Source organism: Neophocaena asiaeorientalis, unplaced genomic scaffold (genome assembly GCF_003031525.2).
Source record: "Neophocaena asiaeorientalis asiaeorientalis breed wild unplaced genomic scaffold, Neophocaena_asiaeorientalis_V1.1 scaffold831, whole genome shotgun sequence".
Classification (NCBI taxonomy): Eukaryota; Metazoa; Chordata; class Mammalia; order Artiodactyla; family Phocoenidae; genus Neophocaena; species Neophocaena asiaeorientalis.
Genome location: NW_020173033.1, coordinates 316,800 through 341,065, shown reverse-complemented (window position 1 = coordinate 341,065; position 24,266 = coordinate 316,800). Strand labels below are relative to the sequence as shown.

Sequence of the window (24,266 nt, the reverse complement as noted above, 5' to 3'; positions counted from 1 at the left end):
AACCTTGACACCGCCCATCTTCATCCTAAGGAGAGAGCGGGAAAGGATGAGGTCGGGAGGCAGGGCGCGGGTGACTTCCTTTCACAAAGAACGGAAACCTGCTGGCACGGTTTCCAGGGAGGAGCATCTGCTTGTCCTCGCCCTTCCGCCCTACGGCTGGCGAGAGCTCGCTCAGGCCGGTACTTGCAGGCTTGCAGGCCTGAGACCACCTCTGGGAGGGTCTGGTAGGCTATCCCCAGGGCCTCTGGACAACTGTCAGTCGCCTGGGTCCCCCACAACAGCGTTTTCAGTGAAGAACTACGTCTGGGATCTGCGTTCAGCTGGGTACTGTATGGTACTCCGCTGTTCATTTTTAGTGCAAGGTGATTGTTCTCATCGGGTTAAGTTCTTGTCATGAACTTCCGCTGGTAGTTCTTCAAATGCCTCCAGTCTTTGCAGCTTAACTCTCTTGCCCACCGTTTTATTTTCTTAAAGAAATGTTGGAAGAAGGTGGAAGGATTTGGCGTTCTAACTTTTTTTTTTTTAATGTTGGGCATATGCATTTCTTCTACAGTAGGATATCAGACGTCAAGAACTGTTTTGGGCATGAATGTTTTCTTATTGGGTTGGTTTGGGACTTGGAAGAGGGAGATGCAGCCTTTGAAAATAATTTAGATAGGTGTTATCTGTAATACTTAATTTCTTAATATACCTGTAAAGTCCTAATTTTAGTTTCTCCCTTAGGAAGAAAAACTGATCTTCAAAAATTAGCACACAGTTTCTTGAACTTTGTGCAATGAAGTGTGTTCAAAGAAATGGGAAGGAATCTTGTTTTTCTGTGTTTTATAATTACACGCCACAGGTCATGATTAATATTCAGAGTCCAGTTAACCTAGCTATATTGGCAACATTCTTTTAATTGTAATGTGGAGTGTGGCAAAATACAGAACCGAGTTTTTTTTTTTTTCAAGGTGCTCACATCGTAGTGATATTTTCCTTATGTTCTACCTTTTTGTAGTGGGAGACTTTTCTTCAAAAGGTTGGGAAAGAATAGGTTAAGAAATTAAATTTTGCTTCAGTTGGTATTTTAAATCAACATTGTCACCAGTCATTTATTTTTAAATTTCAATATGTGCTAGAAATGCTACTTTTTTATTGCATTTTAGCAATTATCTGTAACTTCAAGTAATTAAACGTCTGTGTTGACTTTAGGAAGAGACCTTAGGCAGTGATTCACACCTGTGGGGTTTTTTTAAGTTTCAAGGGTTACATGAACTTGTAAATTAAAGCAAAATGTTAATCGTTTAATTTGAAAGCTAATTTTAATTCTGTGCTTGATTTCTTTTTATTTTTTCCTACATCACAAGGACATTAGACCAGTTTCTTTAGATGATGGTTGGTATCAGTCATTAATGCCTGAAATAGAAGGGATATGGCAGACATTCAGGATCACAGTTATTGGCTATCAGAGCTCAGAGTCTTTCTTCACCAGTCACATGATCTGACGAGTGATGTACTGATTAATAAAACTTCATTCTAAATGCAGGGGAGGGAGAGGAAGCTTAAAAACCTACATGGGGCCAGATTTATTAGAATGTACACCCATTTATTAGTATACCCACGCCTACACGTATGGAAAATAGTTGCTAACCTTTTTATTTCTTCTACATTCAAACAACATTTAGGTAAGGTCTTTTAAGGCATGCTTTATAAAGAAAGTCGTATCCCAAGGGGATCCTACAGGGTGACTTAAAAAGTCTTAACAGAGATGACACTGATTAAACGTAGCATGGGCAACAAGAACAATGTGTAAAAGAAGAAATGGGCACAGGAAAGGAAATACAGTAAAACTTCTTGAAATTACGCGTTTTCTATTTAGAAATATGGCAGGTATCATGTACAACAAATGTTCTTTGATGCCTGTGTATTATTGTTAGTTACAAGTTGTAGGCAGAGCCTTGACCCCAAGTTTAAATTACAGAAGGAGACCTACTTAATCTCTGTAAATCAGCAAACTAGAAGCGATCATGAAGAGGTGACTCTAATTCTTGCCATTTTAAATCACCATATGGCAGTTTTGGGGGTTTTTTTAAAGATTTCCAGACAGTTCACTGTCAAAATTATTCTTATCCTCTTCTCTCAACTAGAGTGTAAATTTTAATTCCCACTGGGATTGTAACAGACATTCTTTTCTAGGAAGATAAGTTTTTCTTAGTAAGTTCTGTTTGTCATAATTCTGCACTTTCCTCAACTTTTACATGATTTACTTTTCAGTTTCTATTAATCCAAAGATAAATTGATAGTCATCTATGGAGTCTTCATGATTGTTTTTCACAGACTAACAAAAGATGTGTTTTTCAGCTTTTTACAAACCCAAGAGCTTTATTTCTTTTTTCTAAACAGCTTTATTGAAGTATAATTGATACATACCAAAAAATGCACATGTTTAATAGATACAATTTGATGAGTCTGGGCATATACATACACCTGTGATACCATCTCCATAAACAAGGTAATAAACATCTGTCGCCACCAGGAGTGTCCTTGTGTCCCCTTTGTGTGTGTAGTTAAGAATGCTTTACGTGAGATCTACCCTCTTAACAAATGTTTAAGTGCACAGCACAGACACTGTGTCATAGGGCCTCTACAACAGATGGTCTCTAGAACTTCTTCACCTGGTATAACTGAAACTTTATACCCATGGAACAACTACCAAAGACTTTTTTAAATTGCAGAGATTTTTCTCCAAAGGATAAAAATGTTTCCTTTTAGCCTAAGAGATGCTGTTGCTAAAGTATAGTATCCTTTCTATAATCTTGGTTAAATCTAGCTTTTTGCACAACTTACAGATGTTTGACTTTATTTTAAAATGTCATTAGCAAATAAATTTTACAATTGTCTTGGTAGCTGTAGGAGTTTGGGCTATTCTTTACTCTTTTCTGCAATTAAAGATTGACTTTAATGTTGAAGACATTATGCGTAAACTATTGTGGGCTTTAAAAATTATATCCTCACTGCAAATGGAAACATAATAAAGGCACGTTTACTTTGATGAAATAAATACAAGGTTAGCTTTTAGTTTGTTGCTGTGGAAATAAGAATGGTGTATATTTAATTTAGTCGTGTTTGGAGACTAAGCATATTGTTTTGGTGGATGGGAAGCTTGAATAGGAGAATTAATATATTACTATCCAGAGAGAATAACTCTTACCTGTGTAATTTTCCAAATGTGACTTGAGATATTATTTGGAGCATAGCACTTTACTTGATGGTCTAAATGTTTTGCTTTAATTGTTTATTTCCTTCTGTAGGGCTTGGCTCAGCAGGCAAAAGAAAGACTGAACAAAGGGGAGGAAACCAACAAAGATAACTTTGGAAGCACTGAATGCTGCAAAATAAGAGAAATGGATCTCAAGTTCAACAGCTCCAGGAAATATATTTCTATCACTGTCCCGTCCAAAACCCAAGCAATGTCACCACACATCAAGTCGATAGATGATATTGTAGTGCTTGGCATAAATCTCAGCAGATTTAACAAACTTACTCAATTTTTCATATGTGTTGCTGGAGTTTTGGTATTTTACCTAATTTATGGATATATACAGGTAAAAAATCAGTCATTTGTTTATAATGTGTTAATTATTTGTAACAAATGAGCTCAACATGGGCACTACTAATAGTTTTGTCCAAAATACTTTCTTTTATAAGATAGCAAGTTTATTCACAAATTTGAGTTTCTTAGTATAGTAGTAGGAAAGAGCTACTTACGATTAAATTGACTGAAAACAGGGACCCAAATTTTAGAGTGAAATATTTTACATGGGGGAAGGGAAGCAAGAGACAATCTTAAAAAATTAAAATTATGAAAAAATACGAAGTGTTATGTTTTGCAAAATGTAGGTAATTGCGACCATGTGGGGTTTTTTTAATATATAAATTTATTTTTGTTTATTTATTTATTTTTGGCCGCGTTGGGTCTTTGTTGCTCTGCATGGGCTTCCTCTAGTTGCAGCGAGCGGGGGCTACTCTTCGTTGCGGTGCGCAGTCTTCTCATTGCGGTGGCTTCTCTTGTGGCAGAGCATGAGCTCCAGGTGCACAGGCTTCAGTAGTTGCACACAGGCTCAGTAGCTGTGGCTCATGGGCTCTAGAGCGCAGGCTCAGTTGTTGTGGCACATGGGCTTAGTTGCTCCGCAGCATGTGTGATCTTCCCAGACCAGGGCTCGAACCCGTGTCCCCTGCATTGGCAGGCGGATTCTCAACCACTGCACCACCAGGGAAGCCCCACCATCTGCTTTTTAAAAGAAAATGGTTGAAGTATTGATTGGTATTTTGGAACATAATTCTTACATGGAATTGAATGATAGCACAAAAGCCACATTCTAGTTCACTCTTGATTCCTGGAGCTCATTAAGAGGTCATTTTGCAAAAGTGTATCAGGATGTTTTCTATTTTTCCAAGGGTGTCTCTTCAATCCTATAATACTTGAATCATCCTTTTCTTGAAGCATCTGTTGTGTTCTCATTCCTGTTGGTTTCCTCTTCTAATTCAACTTTGCCAGAACCTTATTTTTCTGTGATTTTGCCTATGCAAAACATTGCTAACATTGCCAGTTTGTCTTGTATTTGCATTGTTTTATGGGATAGTTGTAAACACTTGACCAGGAAATTCCTGACCTTCAAAGACAAGAGCTGCATGGATGAGGACCCAGGCTAGTGTAAACAGAATGTGTGCATGGGGACTGTTAATTACCAGTTGTCAACTCATCAGTGGGTATTTTCAGCTGTTACCAACTTTGCTTTTTTATGCAACTCCCTAACATGAGAAAATCTTTATAGTTGAAGAAAAGGAAAGTGATGTGTTTTCTGAAAACATAGATAATATCTCTGATATTATTTATAATCAGAGTGATCTTAAAAATTGTTGTATGCTTTTCCTTTGTTTTATAGAGATGAAATATAAAACTAAGTATAAAGGAGAAGACAGAATTGTGACTATTCCTTAGCTTCTGAAAATGCTGTAGGGTGTGTATTAGTGTAAAACAACATGAATTTTAAAATCTTAATATTTATAATTGACTTTTGTACTAGAAGATGATATAAGAATTCAGATACTACAATGAAGAACAATACAAAATAGTAACTTTTATCAAATGTTAGGATCTCTTATTGAGAAATTTTTTCTTTTGTCCTTCGAAATACCATTGTTACCAAATAGCTTGGGAGCAAAGTTAGCCATTTTAATGGAATATGAATTAGAAATTTACAAATTTCATTAAATTTTTTCTATTTGATAAATGATCAGAGATTTTAATTTACAACTAATATGTGCAAAGTTTCTTTTAAAATAAGATAAACCGATTATAATTGTAACATCACTTTGGTGAGAACTGGCATTGCTACTAATTGGATATTAAAATAGGTTAAAGAAAATGGGGTTTTGTAGTAAATTTAGCAATATAGAAAGTGAAATATTTACCTGAGTGCCAGGGTATTAATAAAGCTATTTTTATGTTTTATAGTTTATAAACCAGAAATGTCCTAAATAACTTACAGACTTACTTGAACGTGAAATCTAAATTTGGGGAATTACACAGCATCCTAAATGTACAAACTCAGTTCAGGATCTTTTTAGAGGCTGTGTTTAGTTTTTCTTCGAACATAAGTTTATCCATTAATTTCATCTTTTTAAAATTTATTTCAAATACAGCTGAAATATATATATTTGGTGGATAGTTTGATGCATTCAGTTAAGCCAGATAGCTTTATTAGAATACTTCTTAATGAGATTAAGAATGGCTTTTTAGGGCTTCCCTGGTGGCGCAGTGGTTGAGAGTCCGCCTGCCCATGCAGGGGACGCGGGTTCGTGCCCCGGTCCGGGAAGATCCCACGTGCTGCGGAGCGGCTGGGCCCGTGAGCCATGGCTGCTGAGCCTGTGCGTCCGGAGCCTGTGCTCCAGAACGGGAGAGGCCACAACACTAAGAGGCCCTCGTACCACAAAAAAAAAAAAAAAAAAAGAATGGCTTTTAACAATTAACAAAAACTGTTTTCATGATATAACATTTTTAAGAAGAGTAACCATTTCTCTATAAGGAGAAGTTTTATATAGTCTGTGGCACAAGAATTCTAAAAAATAGCATTAATTATCGATTTGAACTGATAATATTGGAAAACAGGCCTGAGATAATAGACTTCTAATGAAATATGCTTTTTATAAGAGTACATGAGTCCTTCAATCAGCTGCCTTCCTCATTGTTTTGGGCAACTCTTTTAATTTTGGTCTTTTAAAAAAAGAAAAAATCATAGGAGGGGGTTGCTTCCTAGTTCTTCCTCCCCTGCTTTCTGTTCTGCTGATTGTCATACCTGGATATCTACTGTCACTTCTTTGGAAAGGCCTCCTAACTTCTCTAATTTTACCTCTCAGAAGCCTTACAATTTGGATGTTTTTTTGTGCATTTTGTTGTTGGGGGTGAAGCTTGGTTTCTATTAAAATGCTGTGCTTATAGGAATGTGCTGTGAGGTAATTGGTCTGCCCCTGGAACTTAAACAGTGTTCATGTCTCTCTTGACAGGAATTAATATTTTCAGTGGAGGGTTTTAAGCCCTATGGCTGGTACCTTACTTTAGTGCAGTTTGCATTTTACTCCATATTTGGCCTAATAGAGCTTCAGCTTATTCAGGACAAAAGGAGAAGGTATGTGGTTTATTTGTTTTTATTTTTTGGCAGTTAAGTACACGAGTAGTAGTTCATTTTTATTGTTTTATTTTTTGCGCACATGGAATATGTTATACATGAAATATACATTTCCCATTAATAAAACATTTAATACCCAAGAATTTTTATCAGTATTATCAACTTATTAAAAATATTAAATATGGTATTTCCATTATACATTGAAAAAAGTGTAATGTTATCAGATTTAAAAATGTTTAGGGCATTTGTTGGCGGTACAGTGGTTAGGACTGCGGACTTCCACTGTCAGGGGCCGGGTTCGATCCCTGGTGGGGGAACTAAGATCCCACATGCCACGCAGTGCAGCCAAAAAAAAAAAAAAAGTTGTTTAGACTCAATAATAAGATAGATCTTCTTAAAATAGGAGAAAGTATTCAGTTGTACATGTATGTTTTTATAATGGAAATAGGTGTGATTACTGAAAAATTTATGATGGTACTACATAAGAATGGTGATATGATATATCAATATCTATTTTTATAGTGGTTTTTGAAATGCATAGTTAATGTTTTGTTTTGTAGGATATATTCCACTTAACATCCTCACGTTTGTAATGGCCAGCAGTAGGAATTGCATTCTTGACCATTAGAGAAATTTTATTATGTTCCTTTTTGTCAAAACTAAAAGAGTTTATATAGACAGTAGCTTTTAAATTAGCGACCACCTAGGTTTGAGAAATATCTTGAAATATTGTTAATGGCATATTGAGCAATATGCAATTAAAACCTAGACTCATATCAGAAGGTGGTTGGGAATTTGAATATAACATTTTCTTGGTAAATTTAAGTGTGGTTATCCTGTCATATCAGACCCTAATATGTGAATATTTCATGTATATATTGAACAGTTTAAATGTAATAAGGAGCTATAATGTTGACATTCTTCATTGATACAAATGTTTAATCCTTCAATGAAAATAAAAATTTTTTATAGCTACTTTTTTTCTTAAATGTTTCTGATGTTTGTATGAAAATAACTATAAAATTTTAAATATTTAAATAAGTAACACCAGTATTTCTTCATGCGTCTAATTTTACCTCTCAACCTCTCTATTGCCAATAAATTATTAGAGCAGCAATGTTAAAAACGTTTGAATCTGAGGAGATCTTCTTTCTTATTTTCATGTTCTGAAACTCTACAAGACTTAGCTTAGCCATAGGTGGTAGAATGGAAAGTAATTAAATGTGTCTGTCAGGACTAATATATATGGAAGCCTGGCTTCCATATATATTCATTATGTATTGCAAACTGCTGGACCTCTGATTGCTTCTAAAATAAAAGAACCCAATGCTGTATTTATTAAATGAAAAAAACACAAAGATGATGCATCTCCTAACTGTTAAATTTTAAAAAGATACAACTCCCTCTCAGCTACCAAAAGATGGGGAGTGAGCCTCCAGTCATGTTTTTCCCAACCTTTAAACCACATAACCATAACATATTTAAAGTCATTTGTGTTTGATTGAAACATGAGTGAAGGAATTAGGTAGAAGAATTTATAGACCTATAATAAATGTAATTAGAAGTTGAAAACTTTTCATTCCAAGGCACATTAAAAACTTTTTTAGAAAAAGTATAAGTGTATTACAATGAAAATATGCCCAATCCCCTATTTCTGAATTTATTTGAGTGTATATATATCTGAATTTATTTAAGTGACACTGCTCTTTAGACCTTTAATAAGTCAAATTCTTTGCTTAGGTTTTTCTCTCTTCCTATATTTATATGAATATCCATGTACTTGAAGAGTACAGAATTTGGGGTCAGAAAACATGGATTTGAGTCATGTTACTGCCCCCTATTATGTCAGTACCTCAGGGAAGTTTCTTAAATTCTCTCTGTTTCATTTTGAGGATGAAATATGGTGATGTGTGATATAGCCCATCATAGACTAGGATACCCTAAATATACTCCAAAGTATATTACTCCAAAGTATATATTTCACCAAAGATCATCTTGTAACTTCAGTGTTAATCACTGTATGTGAGTTTTTAATAAGGGAGATCTGTACCAAATTGAAAAGCTAAGGGGCTTATCAAAGTTACGACTTTCCCATCATATCTAAAGTAGTAAGCAATTGGGGTATTCAAATAGAAACAGTGAGAGTCCTAGAGGCAAGATGATGAAATCTAACCTCATTTCACCAGTAAGAAAGCAGACCTGGAGGAGAGCTGGGATTTGCATGAGCTCGTGCCCCAGGCTGCACTCAGAGTTGGAACCTTTTGAATTTAGGTTTCCTGAGTTCCAGGCTGGTTTTCTTTCTTCCTTAACTGTGTTGCTTTTTTAATCTTGTGATTCTTCTGACCGAATTTTTATTTTCTGGCCACTGTTTGCAATTTATGGATGAGGAAATTTGCCTCTTCTGACTTTTATCATTACCTGGAGAAGTGGTGCTGTCCTCCTTCACTGATACCCCACTGAGAGTTAAACCCCATGGACAGCATAAAAACCAGTGTCTGTACACTGATGCATAACGGGCATGCCCAGTTATTTCCACATGGATTTTAAATGATGACCACTGTGTTAGTAAAGTGTAAGCAGAGGTCTCAAAATTGAAACGTAAGTGGAAATGATGCATTTTAATTGAACTTATCTAGTAAATTATTTTGCCTTATATGTAGCCGTATAAAAAATGTGGAATTTTGTCACCTTGATTTAAACATGAACACAAATCCCAAAATGGAAACTAGATCTAAAAATGCAACATAATTTAATTATATGAATAGTGCACCAATGTACAAGATTATTGTCTTAGACCGTTAAGTATCTTGTGAGCATATGCTCACAAGACCAGCTCAGAATTATGAAGATACCAAATTAAGAATCTCCTTTAGGAAATCCAGTTAGAGCCCAAGGTAGAAAATCGGGGATCATGAGGAGAGTCAGATTCCTCATCTGAAAGTTGCTTGTTTTAACATTTTATAGAATTACAGCATTAGAGATGAATCATAAGACATTATGGTAATAAAAACCATGTCTGGAGTTTTAAACCACCATGTTCTTTTTCTAGAGAAATTCTGCTCAGGTTATTCTAGCAGAATGGATAGATGTATTTTTCCTAATGCTAGATGGAATGTTAGGAAACAACAACAATTTAGAAGTTAATTAACTAAGGTGCCTTTTCCCATTATAGAAGCAAATTTTTTTTTAATCAATTTTTTTTTTCTAAATTTAGTCAAGATGGTTTTTATATGTAGCTATAACTACTGTTAAAAAACCCTAAATGTAATAGCATTTATACTTTCAGTAAGAATCTAAGTAACTCTCTAATGTACTACTTTTTCAGACAGTTGAGAGTTCTCACTTACAATTGATTAAATAAAGGTAAATTGTTATTTTCACCAACATTCTTTTATACAAGTTAACACTGTTGTAACTTTAAGAATAGTGATAGTTTACCGATATTTATAGAAATATTAAACAGAAATTAGAAGAGTAATTAGAAATTTACACATTGTCAACACATTCTCTTACAGTAGTATGAATTGGGTCCCAAAATGAAGATTTTAAAAATTGTCTTTTACAGAATACCAGGAAAAACCTACATGATAATAGCTTTTCTAACTGTGGGTACTATGGGGTTATCAAACACTTCCTTGGGCTACCTGAATTATCCTACCCAAGTCATCTTCAAGTGCTGCAAATTGATTCCTGTTATGCTAGGAGGAGTTTTTATTCAAGGTATAGTAATGATATATTTTCATACTGTTTGAAATTAATAGGATATGTTATGGCATCTAGCATTAGGAAAAACATTAAACTTCAATTAATATCTTTAATGAACAGTCTAGATATTGTAACACTTCTGAGTGATATCTCATTAAAAAAAAAGCTATTATAAAAACACCGATACTTCTGTGATATACCTCAGGATCTGAAATCAGTAATTTGGAGATGGGGAAAAATAAAAATAGTATTTTGTTTTATTCTTTTAATCTGGAACCTACTACATTTCCAGAAATATTGTATTTACATATTGAAGGCCTAACTCAGAAGTACCTGGAAAGCTCTTTTTTTCAGTTCTTTCATTTTTCTACTCTCCAGGGCTCTGCTCTCCACCTCCATTATACAAATGGACGATTCCCACGTTGAAGTAAAGCTTAAGCTGAGCAAGTGTTTGTTAACCAGCTCTGCTGACTGTTGACTCCCTAGGATCCCAACTAAATTACAAGCTATGTGAAAATAGGAGTAAGAGGGGAGGCAGTGATAGCGACAAGCAGTGGAACAAGTTTTTGTTTTGTTCATCTCACTGTCATGAGGAATATTCATGTTTTGATAATCACCAAAGTTCTTATAAAGCCTGACTTCATTTTATGCATTATAAGCCTTCCCAAAAGAGCCTTTTAAAATGAAAATGTGTATGTCAACTACTTCACATAAAATTTCAGGATAACTGTTCACGCAGGAAAAAACAATGATCCCAATTTCCTATTAAAAATCACATTTCACGTCGTAACTGACTTGGCCTGTATAATATCTCCTTAACAGTCCTTCCAAAAAGTTACGCTATGTGATTTCATTATTTAAACTTGGATGTGCTAAAATAAGTTAATCCTCACCAACCTAGAAGTTATCTGACTATAGTATTTGCAAACATATACAGCCTGAATGACTACTCTGGTTTCTTGGTAAACTTACGAAGTGTAAGAAAATTCATAGCCTTATGTTATACATAAAGTAAAAGAGGCACTAGTTTCCACAAACTTTTTAAATGTTCATATTTACTCACTATCGTAAGAAGGATCTCGTATCTAACTTATAAGGACATTTTGGTGCTCACGGGGTAATTTTGATTTTCAAAGCCCTTCTGTGACTGTCTCATGCCTTGACCTAAGCGCTCGTGATCATTTTTGACATTGGATATAAAAGGCAGTCCCTGCTCTACTTGTTTAAACACATAGGTCTAACACTGTGCTGAGTGGGTAATGGCGTAATCCGGTTGGCTTGCATTTACTTGGCACAGGAAAGCATTACAATGTTGCTGATGTGTGTGCTGCCTTATGCATGAGCCTCGGCCTGATATGGTTTACCCTAGCCGACAGCACGGTTGCACCAAATTTCAACCTGACAGGTAAGGAATTTACTTGTATTCCTAGATTTTGTAGGTGTTTCGGTTTAGAGTAAGAATTTTTACAGTTTCATGAGGGTTTTAAATGACGGTGTGGCATCTGTGATTCTCATATCTAACATAAAGCTTTTGGACTTTCCATATAAGATGTAGTAAAAATATCACAACTCTGGAAACATAACAGTTGTTTTTAGTACTCTTGTATAGTATTTTGACCTGACAAGAGGCTGTGTGCCTAGATAGAATCTCCCATTATCAAGTACATGACAGACCAATTTCTTATGAGCTGAATTGGAAATATACACGAGTTATAGGAGGATCACAGTAGTAATTGTTATTCTCATTTTCTTAAAAATAAATGAAACTTGCAAACTTACTTTTCATTGTTTTAGCTTAAAAAAAGAAAATTATGCTGTTCTTTAATATTGAACTGTGTAATATAAATGTGGTCATAACCTTAAAGTGCATAAAGCTTCCACCATAAACACTTTTCCTCATGGTGTGCCACGTGGAATTTTGTAAATTAAATTTAGATCTTTCACAAGGAGAATAGGTATTAAAGTATGTTTAGAAATAAATAAGAATAAAAAATAGTGTTGGAATCTCATTTTTAGTCTGAAGACCTTACAGAGATTGCTTATTATATATACAGTATTGTCATTCTTAAACTATTGAGTGTCACTCATAAGATTATTTTAGTTTCATCCCATTTCCTAGCCTGATACCTGACAAAAATGTTTCTTTCAAAGGAACTCTGAGAGAACGGGGAGAAAAACAAAGCAAAACAAAATAACAACAAAAAGAGCAGCATATGTAATATATATATACATATATCAGCAGTACAAACTATAATTATTTGTGAGAAAAAAAAAGTATGAAGTAATGAAGAAAATCATTTACGTCAACTTTGCTGTTCTTTCTAAGAATCAAAATGTTCCTGACCAGTTGTTAGTCTATGTTTCTTACTAACCTGGTTAATCACGCTAAGTTAATGGATTCAGATCAGCATCTTAGAGCAGCCCTTTAAACCAGCCATTTACAGACGATGCTGATAGAACCTATTAGGTCTGTTCTTTCAGCTTTGATCATCCAGAGTACAAGTGATCCTTACTTCAGTGAGAAAGCTTAGAGTTGCAGATGTTTCTAACATGGTTTAGGTTTTTCAGGAACACTTCATTTTCGTGTCAGCAACTGCAAAAGGAAGATTATATGTGAAAACTGAGGGGAAAAGCTGTTTTAGAGGAGTGCTTCACCGTAAAACAGAGATAATGATAATAGCTTGCCTCACACAAAGGTAGTGGAAGGATAGAATGAGATGCTGGAATAATGAACGTGAAAGCACTTGGCACGTGGTGGAGTGAGGGTGATGACAGTGACGGAGACAGCTGGTTTTGGTGGTCTGTAACTTCTCAGTATAACTCAAGTGCTCACCCTTTCTGAGTTCCATGGGAATGTTTTTTAAGGGCATGAGAACCTAACGATTCCTCATCATTGAGAATAGTTGATGAGCGCTTATCACAGTCCCTGATCTATGAGTGTATTGTCTGAAGGAGATTAGATTAGCTATTAAGATGGTTACTTAAGGCAGACATAAATAAAACTTCGGATGTATGAAGTGAATATATCAGAATTTACTTACTCAAATAAATGTCCTCCTTTAAAATATTGAGGTAATTCAGATGCAATTCAGGTATTTTCATGCTGTTGCCATTGTTCAGAACGGTTTGGGGATGTCTTTGAATAGCCTTTTAGGAGTTGGGACGTTGTTTTCCAAGTCTTGGATAATAGCATGTCTTTTTCTTTCGAGGACAGATTTGATATTTGAAACAAGGAAAAGAGCATTCAGAATCAAGTTTGGTGAATAAAAATGTATATTTAGGTAATAAATACCAAAGCTAGATGATAAAAAGTCAAACTGAAGAATAAGTATGAAAACTTGAAAATTCTCAATTAAGTGCATACACATGTACATTTTTCTGCTACCCTTTTTTTTTTTTTTTTTTTTTTCTCGCGGTACGCAGGCCTCTCACTGCTGTGGCCTCTCCCGTTGCGGAGCACAGGCTCCAGACGCGCAGGCTCAGCGGCCATGGCTTACGGGCCCAGCCGCTCCGCGGCATGTGGGATCCTCCCGGACCGGGGCACGGACCCTTGTCCCCTGCATCAGCAGGCGGACTCTCAACCACTGCACCACCAGGGAAGCCCTCTGCTACCTTTGATTGCTTATATATTTTTTAAAAATAGAGAAAACTTCAAATCTTATCAGACTCACAGATACAACCAAGGTTGCTTTTTTTTGTTTGCTTTTTGTTTTTCTTTGGTAAAGCACCATGACTGGTGGCCACTGTCCTATATACTTGCAGGTAGTAGCGTGCTTCTCAGGTACACATGCACATTTGTATGAGTGTGTTGAATTCCAGATTTGTTCATCTCAGTTGTATGTGTTATTTTAATTATACAATAATTAAATGTTACTTAGGTTATTCAAAAATGAGTTTGAAGAGAGAATTCTTTCTGTGAAAACTAAGTTAATTTTAAACACTTTGACAAGTCAATAAAATCACTGTTGAATTAAGTGTGGGTAAAAATTGGGGGGAAGCATAAAAATATGAAAGGACTCTGTACCCTGATTGTTTCACAAGTTCCTAAGCTTTTGGTGCACTTTTTAAAAACAACTTGGAAATCATAGAGACTGTGTGTTCTGAATGCAGCTTGCACAAAGGCAAGTGCAGAATTTTAGTACAGACCCATACTCAAAGAAGAGGCCTTAACAGCTGCATTATGTTTATGTGTTTTAAATTAAATATTTTAATAATATGGGTACTCTTTTTACGCTTTCCCTCTTCCTTTGATTGTTTGAATTAACTGACTAATCACCAATCCCAATAGATGATCTAAGAATCTCTTCTGTATTTGTTTAATAGTGTTTCTTTCAAACATATAATCTACTTAAAAGCAGAAATGTTATTTGACATGATTGTGAAACACAACAAGGTGACAGCATTAATGCAATTTATTAGTATTAGTTGTTTTGTTTTGTTTTTTAATAATATCACCTACATGCCTGTTACAACTGGTTGTGGATAAAAATACTCAACTTTGCTGAGGAAATGTGATTTAAGGTCTGATTTTGGTTTTTTAGCCCAATTAAATTTCTGATAAGTCTTGATTATCGTTCATATGTTTAAATGAGGAGGTTATTTTTTCCTTCTGCCTTCTTGAAGGTGTGATCCTCATCTCCCTGGCGCTGTGTGCAGATGCTGTCATTGGAAATGTCCAAGAGAAAGCTATGAAACTTCATAATGCTTCGAATTCGGAAATGGTATATACTCTAGTCCTTTTTCTTCACATCAGACAGACTCAAAAACGACGATATACTTAATTTTATGACATAATTATGGTATTGAAGACTCGCGTTGCAATTTTAAACTAGTTTATCATCATTATTTTCATAAAAGTAGTACGTTCAAATATTATAGGAAGGTAAAAAGTAAAATATCATTATCACTGCTGATACCTTATTGCAAGCATTTAATAAATTTTTTCCTCTTTGATTTATGGAGTTTGGGGCGTGTTAAAAAAAATGCTTTGGGGCTTCCCTGGTGGCGCAGTGGTTGAGAGTCTGCCTGCCGATGCAGGGGACACAGGTTCGTGCCCCGGTCCGGGAAGATCCCACGTGCCGCGGAGCGGCTGGGCCCGTGAGCCATGGCTGCTGAGCCTGCGCATCCGGAGCCTGTGCTCCGCAACGGGAGAGGCCACGACAGTGAGAGGCCCGCATACCGCAAAAAAAAAAAAAAAATGCTTTGTTACATCATTTTTCTTCTCTCTTTGTATTTGGTATTATTTTCCATTTAGAAGTTTGTAATTTACATGTAGTTTAGCTTATCTTTTCCTTCATGACTTCTAGCTATGTATTATGATTGAAAAGGGCTTTTCCAACTCTAACATTTAAGAATTTTATGCCCATTGCCTACTAGTTTTATAATTTCCTTATTTATTAAATCTTTGATCCAACCAAAATTTTCTTCCATATGGCTATCCACTTTGCCCAATATCATTTATTGAATAATTCACTTTTCCAATTTTTATTTTAAATACCTTCTTTTATCCTATCTTATTCTAATGCAGGGTTCACAGTTTTGTTCTTTCAAGCTTATTTCTGCACCAGAACCATATAATGACAGCAGCTTTATCACCATACATTTACCATCTGTTAGGACTAGCCACCGTTGTTCCTTTTGTTTTTCAGAATGTTACTACCAGTAGTTATTCTTGGGTGTTCATATCCCCAGATAAACTAGAAACCCATTGGTATTGTGATTGGTATGGCATTGAATTATAAATTAATTTAGGGAGAATGGCATCTATACACTTGATTCTTTCAGTCCAAGAATAAGGTATGACTTTCCTTTTATTCAAGCGTTACTTTTAAATGTCCCTTAGATTTTAAAGTTTTCTTTGTATAACTCGTTATTTTTTATTGAAGTTATTGTTAGGTGTTTCATCTGTTTGCCGTTATTACTGCAAATAATGCCTTTTCTTCCAATATATCTTCTAGCTGGTTGGTGTTTGTATATAGGAAGGTTGTTATGCTGTGTTTGCATTAGTTTTGTAGCCCATCACCTTGCTAGACAGACAGAGCACAGAGCAGTAAGGATGTGTAGGACTGGTTACTTAGTCAACAGAGTGGGGCATCTTTACAGCGTCCCTAAGAACATAGGAACTTTAATCTTGGTCAGGAGTTTTCTTGATCATCATTACCGCTCTCCCTAGATAAGATAACGATCAGAGAATTAAGGAATTGTAAGTAGGTAGAAAGAATGTAATACAGTGGTTAAGACGTAGGCTCTGGACTAAGATAGCCTTAGTTCTCTACTAGCTCTCCTATTTGAGGAAAGTGACTTAATGTCTCTAAGTTTTAGTTTTTCCATCCGCACACTGGGGAATGATGATTTAGAGTGCCTGTCTCTTAGGTTGGTTGTGAGAAATAAATGGAATAATCCATACAGAGCGTTATTAGCACAATACCTGACACAGAGCAGGTATTTAAGTTTGGTGATGACACTGATTCTGCTTATAAGGAGTGTAATAGAAAGATTGGTAGGAAAATTGGGAAATTAAGCAATAGGTATGTCATATACTGCTTATTTTCATTGTATTTTAATGTACTTGCGAACTTAATGTTTGGGTTTTTTCATGTCTAATAAGTAGTTTTAGAGTATCTTTGTTTTGTGTATGTTTTTAGGACCCCCAACATTAAAATCTGGTTTGCATTCAGTAATTAAACGAGGCAAAAAATGAATAATTAGGTAACCATTTATGAAAGGATTAGTACTGCTGTGTTATGTTGTACCTAAAATAATGTGTAAACTTATAAACAGAATCAACCATTTCCAGAAAATTAGGCCATATTGAAACAATGATGTTACTTTTAAAATGGTTTCCTCTACAGATTTAATGAAATAAAGAAATTGAGCCATATATTGAAAACCTTCATTTTATACCTTTGGTTAAATAGCACTTTTTTCCACTTTATTTTTCTCTACTCTAGGTTTTGTATTCGTATTCAATCGGTTTTCTGTACATTTTATTGGGATTGACATGCACTAGTGGATTAGGCCCTGCAGTAACATTTTGTTCAAAGGTAAACACTAATCACATTTTTAAAAATACACATCTTCCATTAATTAGTTTCCTCTGTATTTCTAATTCCCCTTGTCCAAAAAGACTGTTTTATGTAATTTGATAACTCCTTTAATACAATACATGTAAATCAGAAATTATTTCAGAAATGAAATGATTTATATTTAAATTTTTTATCCTTGCTCTTTCCTATAAGTTAATTTTTAAACTATTCATAACGTAGAAGTTGGGGATTTTTCATTTCATCCTCATTTTTCCATTAAATCAGAATCTCTGCTTGACTGCATTGTTGAATGGCTTATTATTGCTCAGAAAGTTGATTAAAATCTGTAGTTTTATTTCATTTATAATACCTCAGGGTTTGTTTTGCATTTTTCTAACAGGCTTTTTTATATTTGCAGGATCCAGTTCGGACCTATGGTTATGCTTTCCTTTTTTCCCTCACTGGGTATTTTGGAATCTCTTTTGTTCTGGCTTTGATTAAAATTTTTGGTGCACTTTTTGCTGTAACAGGTAAGAACGATATGCTTGCTTAGATTATGAAATAAGCATTTAAATTTTCTTTGGTATTCTTTTTCACAAGGTAAGGGCAGCATCTGCTCTTCATTAAAAAGAAAATTGTCGGGAATTCCCTGGTGGTCCAGTGGTTAGGACTCGGTGCTTTCACTGCCGGGACCCGAGTTCAGTCCCTGGTCGGGAACTAAGATCGCTGAAGCCGCACAGCACAGCCAAAAAGAAATTTTTTTTGAAAGAAAGAAAGAATATTGTCACATTTCACCAATTTATTCCTTGGCTTGTGGTATTTCTTTAAAATTCTAAAGAAAATGATGTTTGGTCTGAATTTCTTATTTGAAGGTTTAATTTCTTTTTTTGCGGTACGCAGGCCTCTCACTGCTGCGGCCTCTCCCGTTGCGGAGCACAGGCTCCAGACGTGCAGGCTCAGCGGCCATGGTTCACGGGCCCAGCGGCTCCGTGGCATGTGGGATCTTCCCGGACCGGGGCACGAACCCGTGTCCCCTGCATGGGCAGGTGGACTCTCAACCACTGCGCCACCAGGGAAGCCCTGAAGGTTTAATTTTAAAATCAGATATATGCATTTATCTAGATAGTAACTTTAAGTACATTAAAAGATGTTTTTATTAAAAAGTATGATGGGATGAATACCTTCCAGGAAAAATACTGTATTTAATCACTTTTAATTTATAATGGAAAATGACAGTTTTGTTACACTTAAAACATGACAGGTATATTTTAAGCAAAGGTTTTGGGGCCTTTCGTTTGTACACTTTCTAGAACCTCAACCAGATGAGCTTCCCTTTTCACTAATAATTATTATGCACGTGCTGTGTGCAAGGACTTTGCTTGGCATGTCAGAGAAATGGAGGTTGTTACTTGCTTTGCTTTGGAGGAGTGAGGGGAGCAGGTGCAGGGCTGCAGTTGAGGCCCAGTGAGGGGAGCAGATGACTCCAACTGCTGCCTCATACTGTTTGCCAAAAGAATGGTCCACATGACAAATGCTCTCAGTATCTCCCATCTGGAGAGAGCCCTGGGTGAAGCCCATCAGGATGGGAAGCCGTGTGACCTGCCATGAGGAACGCTAGGCTGGGGTGTAAGAGAAGGTGCAGCCCAGTCCCAGCCCTGACGTTTAATGATACGAGACCTGGAGAGTAAGTCTCTCCTCTTCCCTGGGCCTCGTTTCTCTCTTTTGTGAAGAGATTGGGTTGGACAAGATCATCTCTGTCAGAGATCTGTAGAATTTACACTCAGAAGGCGTTTACACCTTACTCATTTACCTGATTTTGATTTTTCACGGTTTTAGAGGAATATTTATTTTAATACCACAGAGTAAATGAAACAAATGAATAAATGCCCCCTCTGTAAAAGTACAATTCTTCCTAACTGTTCTCTTTATTTGCTCACATATGACTCTGCTTTTTAAAGTTTACGTCCCTAATGGTAAGTAGAGGGAATTTAATTGTAGGTTGGGCCATATCAGCAACCTTCCAAGTCAGCTCATGCTGTCAAGAAAGATCGCAAATGCATACACTTAGCTTGGGTTTCAGTTTTGTTCGTAAGATAGTAGCTGTTCAAAAAGAGTCTGATATCAGTCTGTATGTGTTGATGAGCCCTGTGATTGGTATAAAGAAATGTGAGATGCAATCCTTGCATTGAAGGTGCAGGCAGGTGTCTTTCTCTCTCACGTGAAACAAATCCAGAGATGGTAATATAACAGCTAACATGTCCATAGCCCTTATTATGTACCAGGTACCATTGTAGCTATTTTACATATATTATTCATCTTAACCTCGCAATGATCCTATAAAGTAGGTGCTGTTATTGTTCCATTTTACAAATGGGTAAACTGAGACACAGAGTGGTTAAGTGGCTTGCCAAGTGATCAGCCAGCTAGTAAGTTACAGAATCAGTATTTCAACTGAGGCCGTCTAGCTCCAGACCTGTCCTCTTAACCGTATGCCATGTGCCTCCCAAGCTGGCATGGTAGCTCCAGCTCCTTAGGAATCCAGTCCCTCTTTCTGCTCTGCCATCCTCGTCCTCATTCCAGACAGGGTAGGTGGAGAGAAGATGAAAGACACATTTTTCTCTTTATGGAAATTTCCTACAAATCACACTCCTAGAGACAGCACTTCTGCTCATACTTCGTTGTCCAAACTTAGTCCCGTGACCACACCTGACTGTAGGAGAGGCTGGGAAGGTATCCCAGTTAAAAGTAGGGGTCTTTTTACTAAAGTAGTAGGAAAAATAGATTTGGGGAATCAGGCTCTAACAGTTTCCAAAACAGCTTCTTCATCTGGTATTCATTCATTAATTTACACTTTGAAGATTAAGTGCCAGGAACTACAGAGTCTGTGGAAATAAGGACAAGGAACTGAGTAAAGCACACAGTCTAGTGGTGGAAAGGTGTACCGGAGCCACGTGCAGAGTTCCTCTCTGCACCTGGGTGGGACGAGGGAGGAAAGCTTCAGGCCATAATCCTTGAAGGACAGTGTACAGAGGACTGGAAAGATGTCTCATGGTCTTACCCAGAGATGCCCACCACTAGGATGTCCTTTAGATTGCTGCTTTTAATGATACGGAATCCAATCGCATCTTCCTTGGAAAAGTCCTTTCTCTCCTGTCAGACTAAGTACGTCTCCCTAAAGGATGACGTGCCTCCGTAGCCTCATGGCCTCCATCAAGCACTTATTACAGCTGTACTTTAAATGTAACTCTATTATTTAATGTCTGTAACCCTGCTAGCCTATAAATTCCATGGTAGCAGAAGCAGTGACTTTCTGTTTGATTTTCTTCTTTTTTCGCTTTCTTTTGTTTCCTTGGCACCTCACGTAGATCTTGGCACACAGTAGGCTCTGTAAATATTTGTTAAATAAATTATTTCCAAAATATTACCAAGACAAGAGGCGCATTCTAAAACCAACCTTTTTCTCCCTACAGTGACAACAGGGAGAAAAGGAATGACCATTGTACTTTCATTTATATTCTTTGCCAAACCATTCACATTTCAGTAAGTACTTTTTAATTCGACAAGTTTCTCTACCTTTAGATACTTTTGTTTCACGTCTACTCTTAAACAGCCTTAATTTCTTTGTAAAGAATCCTTTTCATCTTGACCCAAATTTATTGATGTGTCTTCTGCTGTTTCAGAAATGTATGTAATTATTTTGAAGAAATTATTTTGTATACTTAAATTGCCTAACCAGTCCCAATGCACATGTGACCCTGTTTCCAGTATAAATGAATGTGAGTGATGTGGTGAGATTAAGGGACTACCCTTGCCCTGGTGCAAATATATAAATTTTATATATACATACATATATGGTTTTTAAAATTGTTAAGTTTATTTGCTGTCTTTTCCCACAAAGGATTTGAGTTAGAGTTGTACCCTAATGGTTTTCTTAGTTTGTGGTTTTCGATGGAAGCATTGACTGTTTTCTTTACTGTCTAGTATGTATTTGAAATTGGCATCATTTCAACTTATATTCGTTGGTAATTGAGAAGATTCAGACTTAGAAATTATCAATGTACAGTCATCCCTTGGAATCCATGGGGTACCAGTTCCAGGACCCGCACATATACCAAAATCCAAGGATGCTCAAGTCCCTTTCAGTCAGCTCTTTATGTCTACGGGTTCCACATCTGCACACACAGAGGGCTGACTGTATATTTATTGAAAAAATCCACGTATAACTGGACCTGTGCAGTTCAAACCTGCGTTGTTCAAGGGTCAGCTGTATGAGCTTAAAGGTAACCACAAAATAAATTTTCAGCAATGTGTAGTCGGTCTTCTGTATCCATGGGTTCTGCATCTGCAGATTGAATCAACCAACTACAGAGCAAAAATATTCAGAAAAAAAATTCCAGGAAGTTCCATGAAGTAAAATTTGAAGTCCAACTCCTACCAAAAGCCTCAGGAGTATGTTTAAAGCCCGGGACATGTAAACCTGCCAGTGGCCTTCTTAGGAATTCAATTCAGCAGTCCAACTAGTTGGGGTATAATACAGAGAGATAAAAAGGGACACATCCTGAGAAAGTAGGAGAATTGGCATTGATTACTACAATGAATACCTAGTACCTATTTACATAACATCTACATTGTGTTAAGTATTATAATAATTTAGAGATGATTTAAAGTATACACAAAGTTGTGCATAGGTTATATGCAAATACTGTGCCATAAATAAAGGACTTGAGCATCCACTGATTTTAGAAAACTCTATTTTCTATAAATTAGTTTCTCTTTCTGCAGGGGCTAAGTAGGTCATTGGCAGGTTTACATGTCCAGTGCTTTAAACATACTCCTGAGACTTTTGGTAGGAGTTGGACTTCAAATTTGCTATTATCCTCAAAGAAATGAACTACATTTAGTATCTTGTAAAGTGCTTTTCCTACATATATACTTAACATTAAAAATATAGAATTCTATCTAGTGTGATCTAAATATTATTTGTAAAATAAAACAAATACTGTTTTATTTAGTGCTCTTAGTATAGGTACCCAGTAGCAAAATTTTATTTCATTGAGGAATTTTTGTGACATCATCAAATTCTGTGGTTAATGACAAATTGTTACTCTGACATTAATCTTTTTTCCTTATTTACTTTCTCTTAGGTATGTATGGTCTGGTTTGTTAGTTGTCCTTGGTATATTTCTCAATGTTTACAGCAAAAATATGGACAAAATAAGACTCCCATCGCTGTATGATGTGATAAACAAAACAGTGGAAGTGAGGAGGTCGGGGACGTTGGCACAGACTGTCTAGGCAGCGATTCGCTTTATAACGTAGAATTAATTCATCAATCAATTAACTATCCGAAGGGACTTTTATAAAAACCAGAGGCTCTGAAGGCATGCTGTCATTTGTGGATGGATTACTTGTGAAGTCGCCCTTTCTTCAGAATCTTTGTTGGACTGTTTAACTTCCAAAGCAATCAAAAGAGCCACACCCGGCACACCTTAGAATAAAACGTCAAGATGAAGGACTGTGACACTTACAGTCTGTTGAGAATTTCACTGGAAATGGACCATGTTGCAAGAGAAATTGGATATCATTATGACATATCAAAGAAATTGATACGTAAACGCAGATTGTTTTCTTTTTTCCGTTCCATTTTGGTGATGTTATTTAAATTGATTCTCTGTTGTAAGAGTGAACTGATGGTTTAAGTCTAGAGAGAATAACTTCATTATAAATAAAAATTATTCTCTGGTTTTTTTCTTTAAAAGAATGTGATGGAATTGGGGTAGTGAAGGTTGGATTTTGTTACGAAGATGGGAAGTACAGTGTACATAAACTTTAAAACTTAGGCTTTTCTCTGATCATTTAAAAGTATTCATTAGAGAAAATGTGCTTTACATTTTCTGTGGAATATAGGCAATAGAGTAAAAAGAGTCATCATCCTGTATCCTGTGAGTATGTATCACAAGCCAGATTTCCTGTTATCCATCAAAGGTGCTAAAAGATTTCATGATTTGGATTTTTAAATTGAAGGGAGGGACTTCCCTGGCGGTCCAGTGGTTAAGACTTCACCTTCCAATGCAGGGTGTGCAGGTTCAATCCCTGGTCAGGGAGCTAAGATCCCACATGCCTCGTGGCCAGAAAACCAAAACATAAAACAGAAGCAATAGAGTAACAAATTCAATAAAGACTTTAAAAATGGTCCACATCAAAAAAATCTTAAAAAGTAAAATAAAAGTAAATTGAAGGGAAAATAATTGATGTCTTAAATTACTATAAAATAATAAAATTATCATAGTGTTTCTTAAAAATGAAATTTAATTTGACAGCTTGAAGATGAAATTGGATAAATTAAGAAGCACAAGTAGATTTAGCAAATTCACACAATACGTTGCTTGCACAGTTGGTTTTTTTGCGGGCCTCTCACTGCTGTGGCCTCTCCCGTTGCGGAGCACAGGCTCCGGACGCGCAGGCTCAGCGGCCATGGCTCACGGGCCCAGCGGCTCCGCGGCATGTGGGATCTTCCCGGACCGGGGCACGAACCCGTGTCCCCTGCATGGGCAGGCAGACTCTCAACCACTGCGCCACCAGGGAAGCCCGCTTGCACAGTTCTAACTCTAAACTCAGAAAGATTTTGGCCCTGATTTTTTAGCAGGAAGTTTTGGAATTGCTTCCACTGTATTAAAAAAAATCCTATTAATCTTCATTTTCAGTGTAAACGTTGGTTAAAACAGCTTAATATCCATGCTCTTAGTAATATCACTTCTATTTTGTGAGTATAGTATACTTGGAATATTCAATCTCATTCTTAAAATTCCACTGTATTCTGCTGGTGACCTAAACCTGTTTTGTGCATATGTGGGTGCAGGAGAGCCCA

At 36.2% G+C, this 24,266-nt stretch overlaps 1 protein-coding gene across 5 annotated transcripts in view; it reads left to right on the top strand.

Annotated features, from left to right (window-relative positions):
• The window catches only part of SLC35B3 (solute carrier family 35 member B3), a 23,550-nt gene extending 217 nt beyond the window's left edge, over positions 1-23,333 (top strand). For 2 of the 5 annotated variants that reach the window (XM_024742474.1, XM_024742473.1), the window contains exons 2-11: positions 2,383-2,491; positions 3,291-3,584; positions 6,547-6,668; positions 10,234-10,388; positions 11,671-11,778; positions 14,997-15,094; positions 17,324-17,416; positions 17,817-17,928; positions 20,869-20,938; positions 22,543-23,333. In XM_024742474.1, the coding sequence (XP_024598242.1) occupies positions 3,384-3,584; positions 6,547-6,668; positions 10,234-10,388; positions 11,671-11,778; positions 14,997-15,094; positions 17,324-17,416; positions 17,817-17,928; positions 20,869-20,938; positions 22,543-22,693 (1,110 nt within the window). In that variant the 5' untranslated portion in view covers positions 2,383-2,491; positions 3,291-3,383 and the 3' untranslated portion in view covers positions 22,694-23,333. Of the gene's footprint in view, positions 1-104; positions 363-2,382; positions 2,492-3,290; positions 3,585-6,546; positions 6,669-10,233; positions 10,389-11,670; positions 11,779-14,996; positions 15,095-17,323; positions 17,417-17,816; positions 17,929-20,868; positions 20,939-22,542 lie in introns of those variants that run through there. The other 3 variants (XM_024742475.1, XM_024742477.1, XM_024742476.1) reach the window with 2 other exon arrangements.
• Positions 23,334-24,266: the final 933 nt, after the last annotated feature.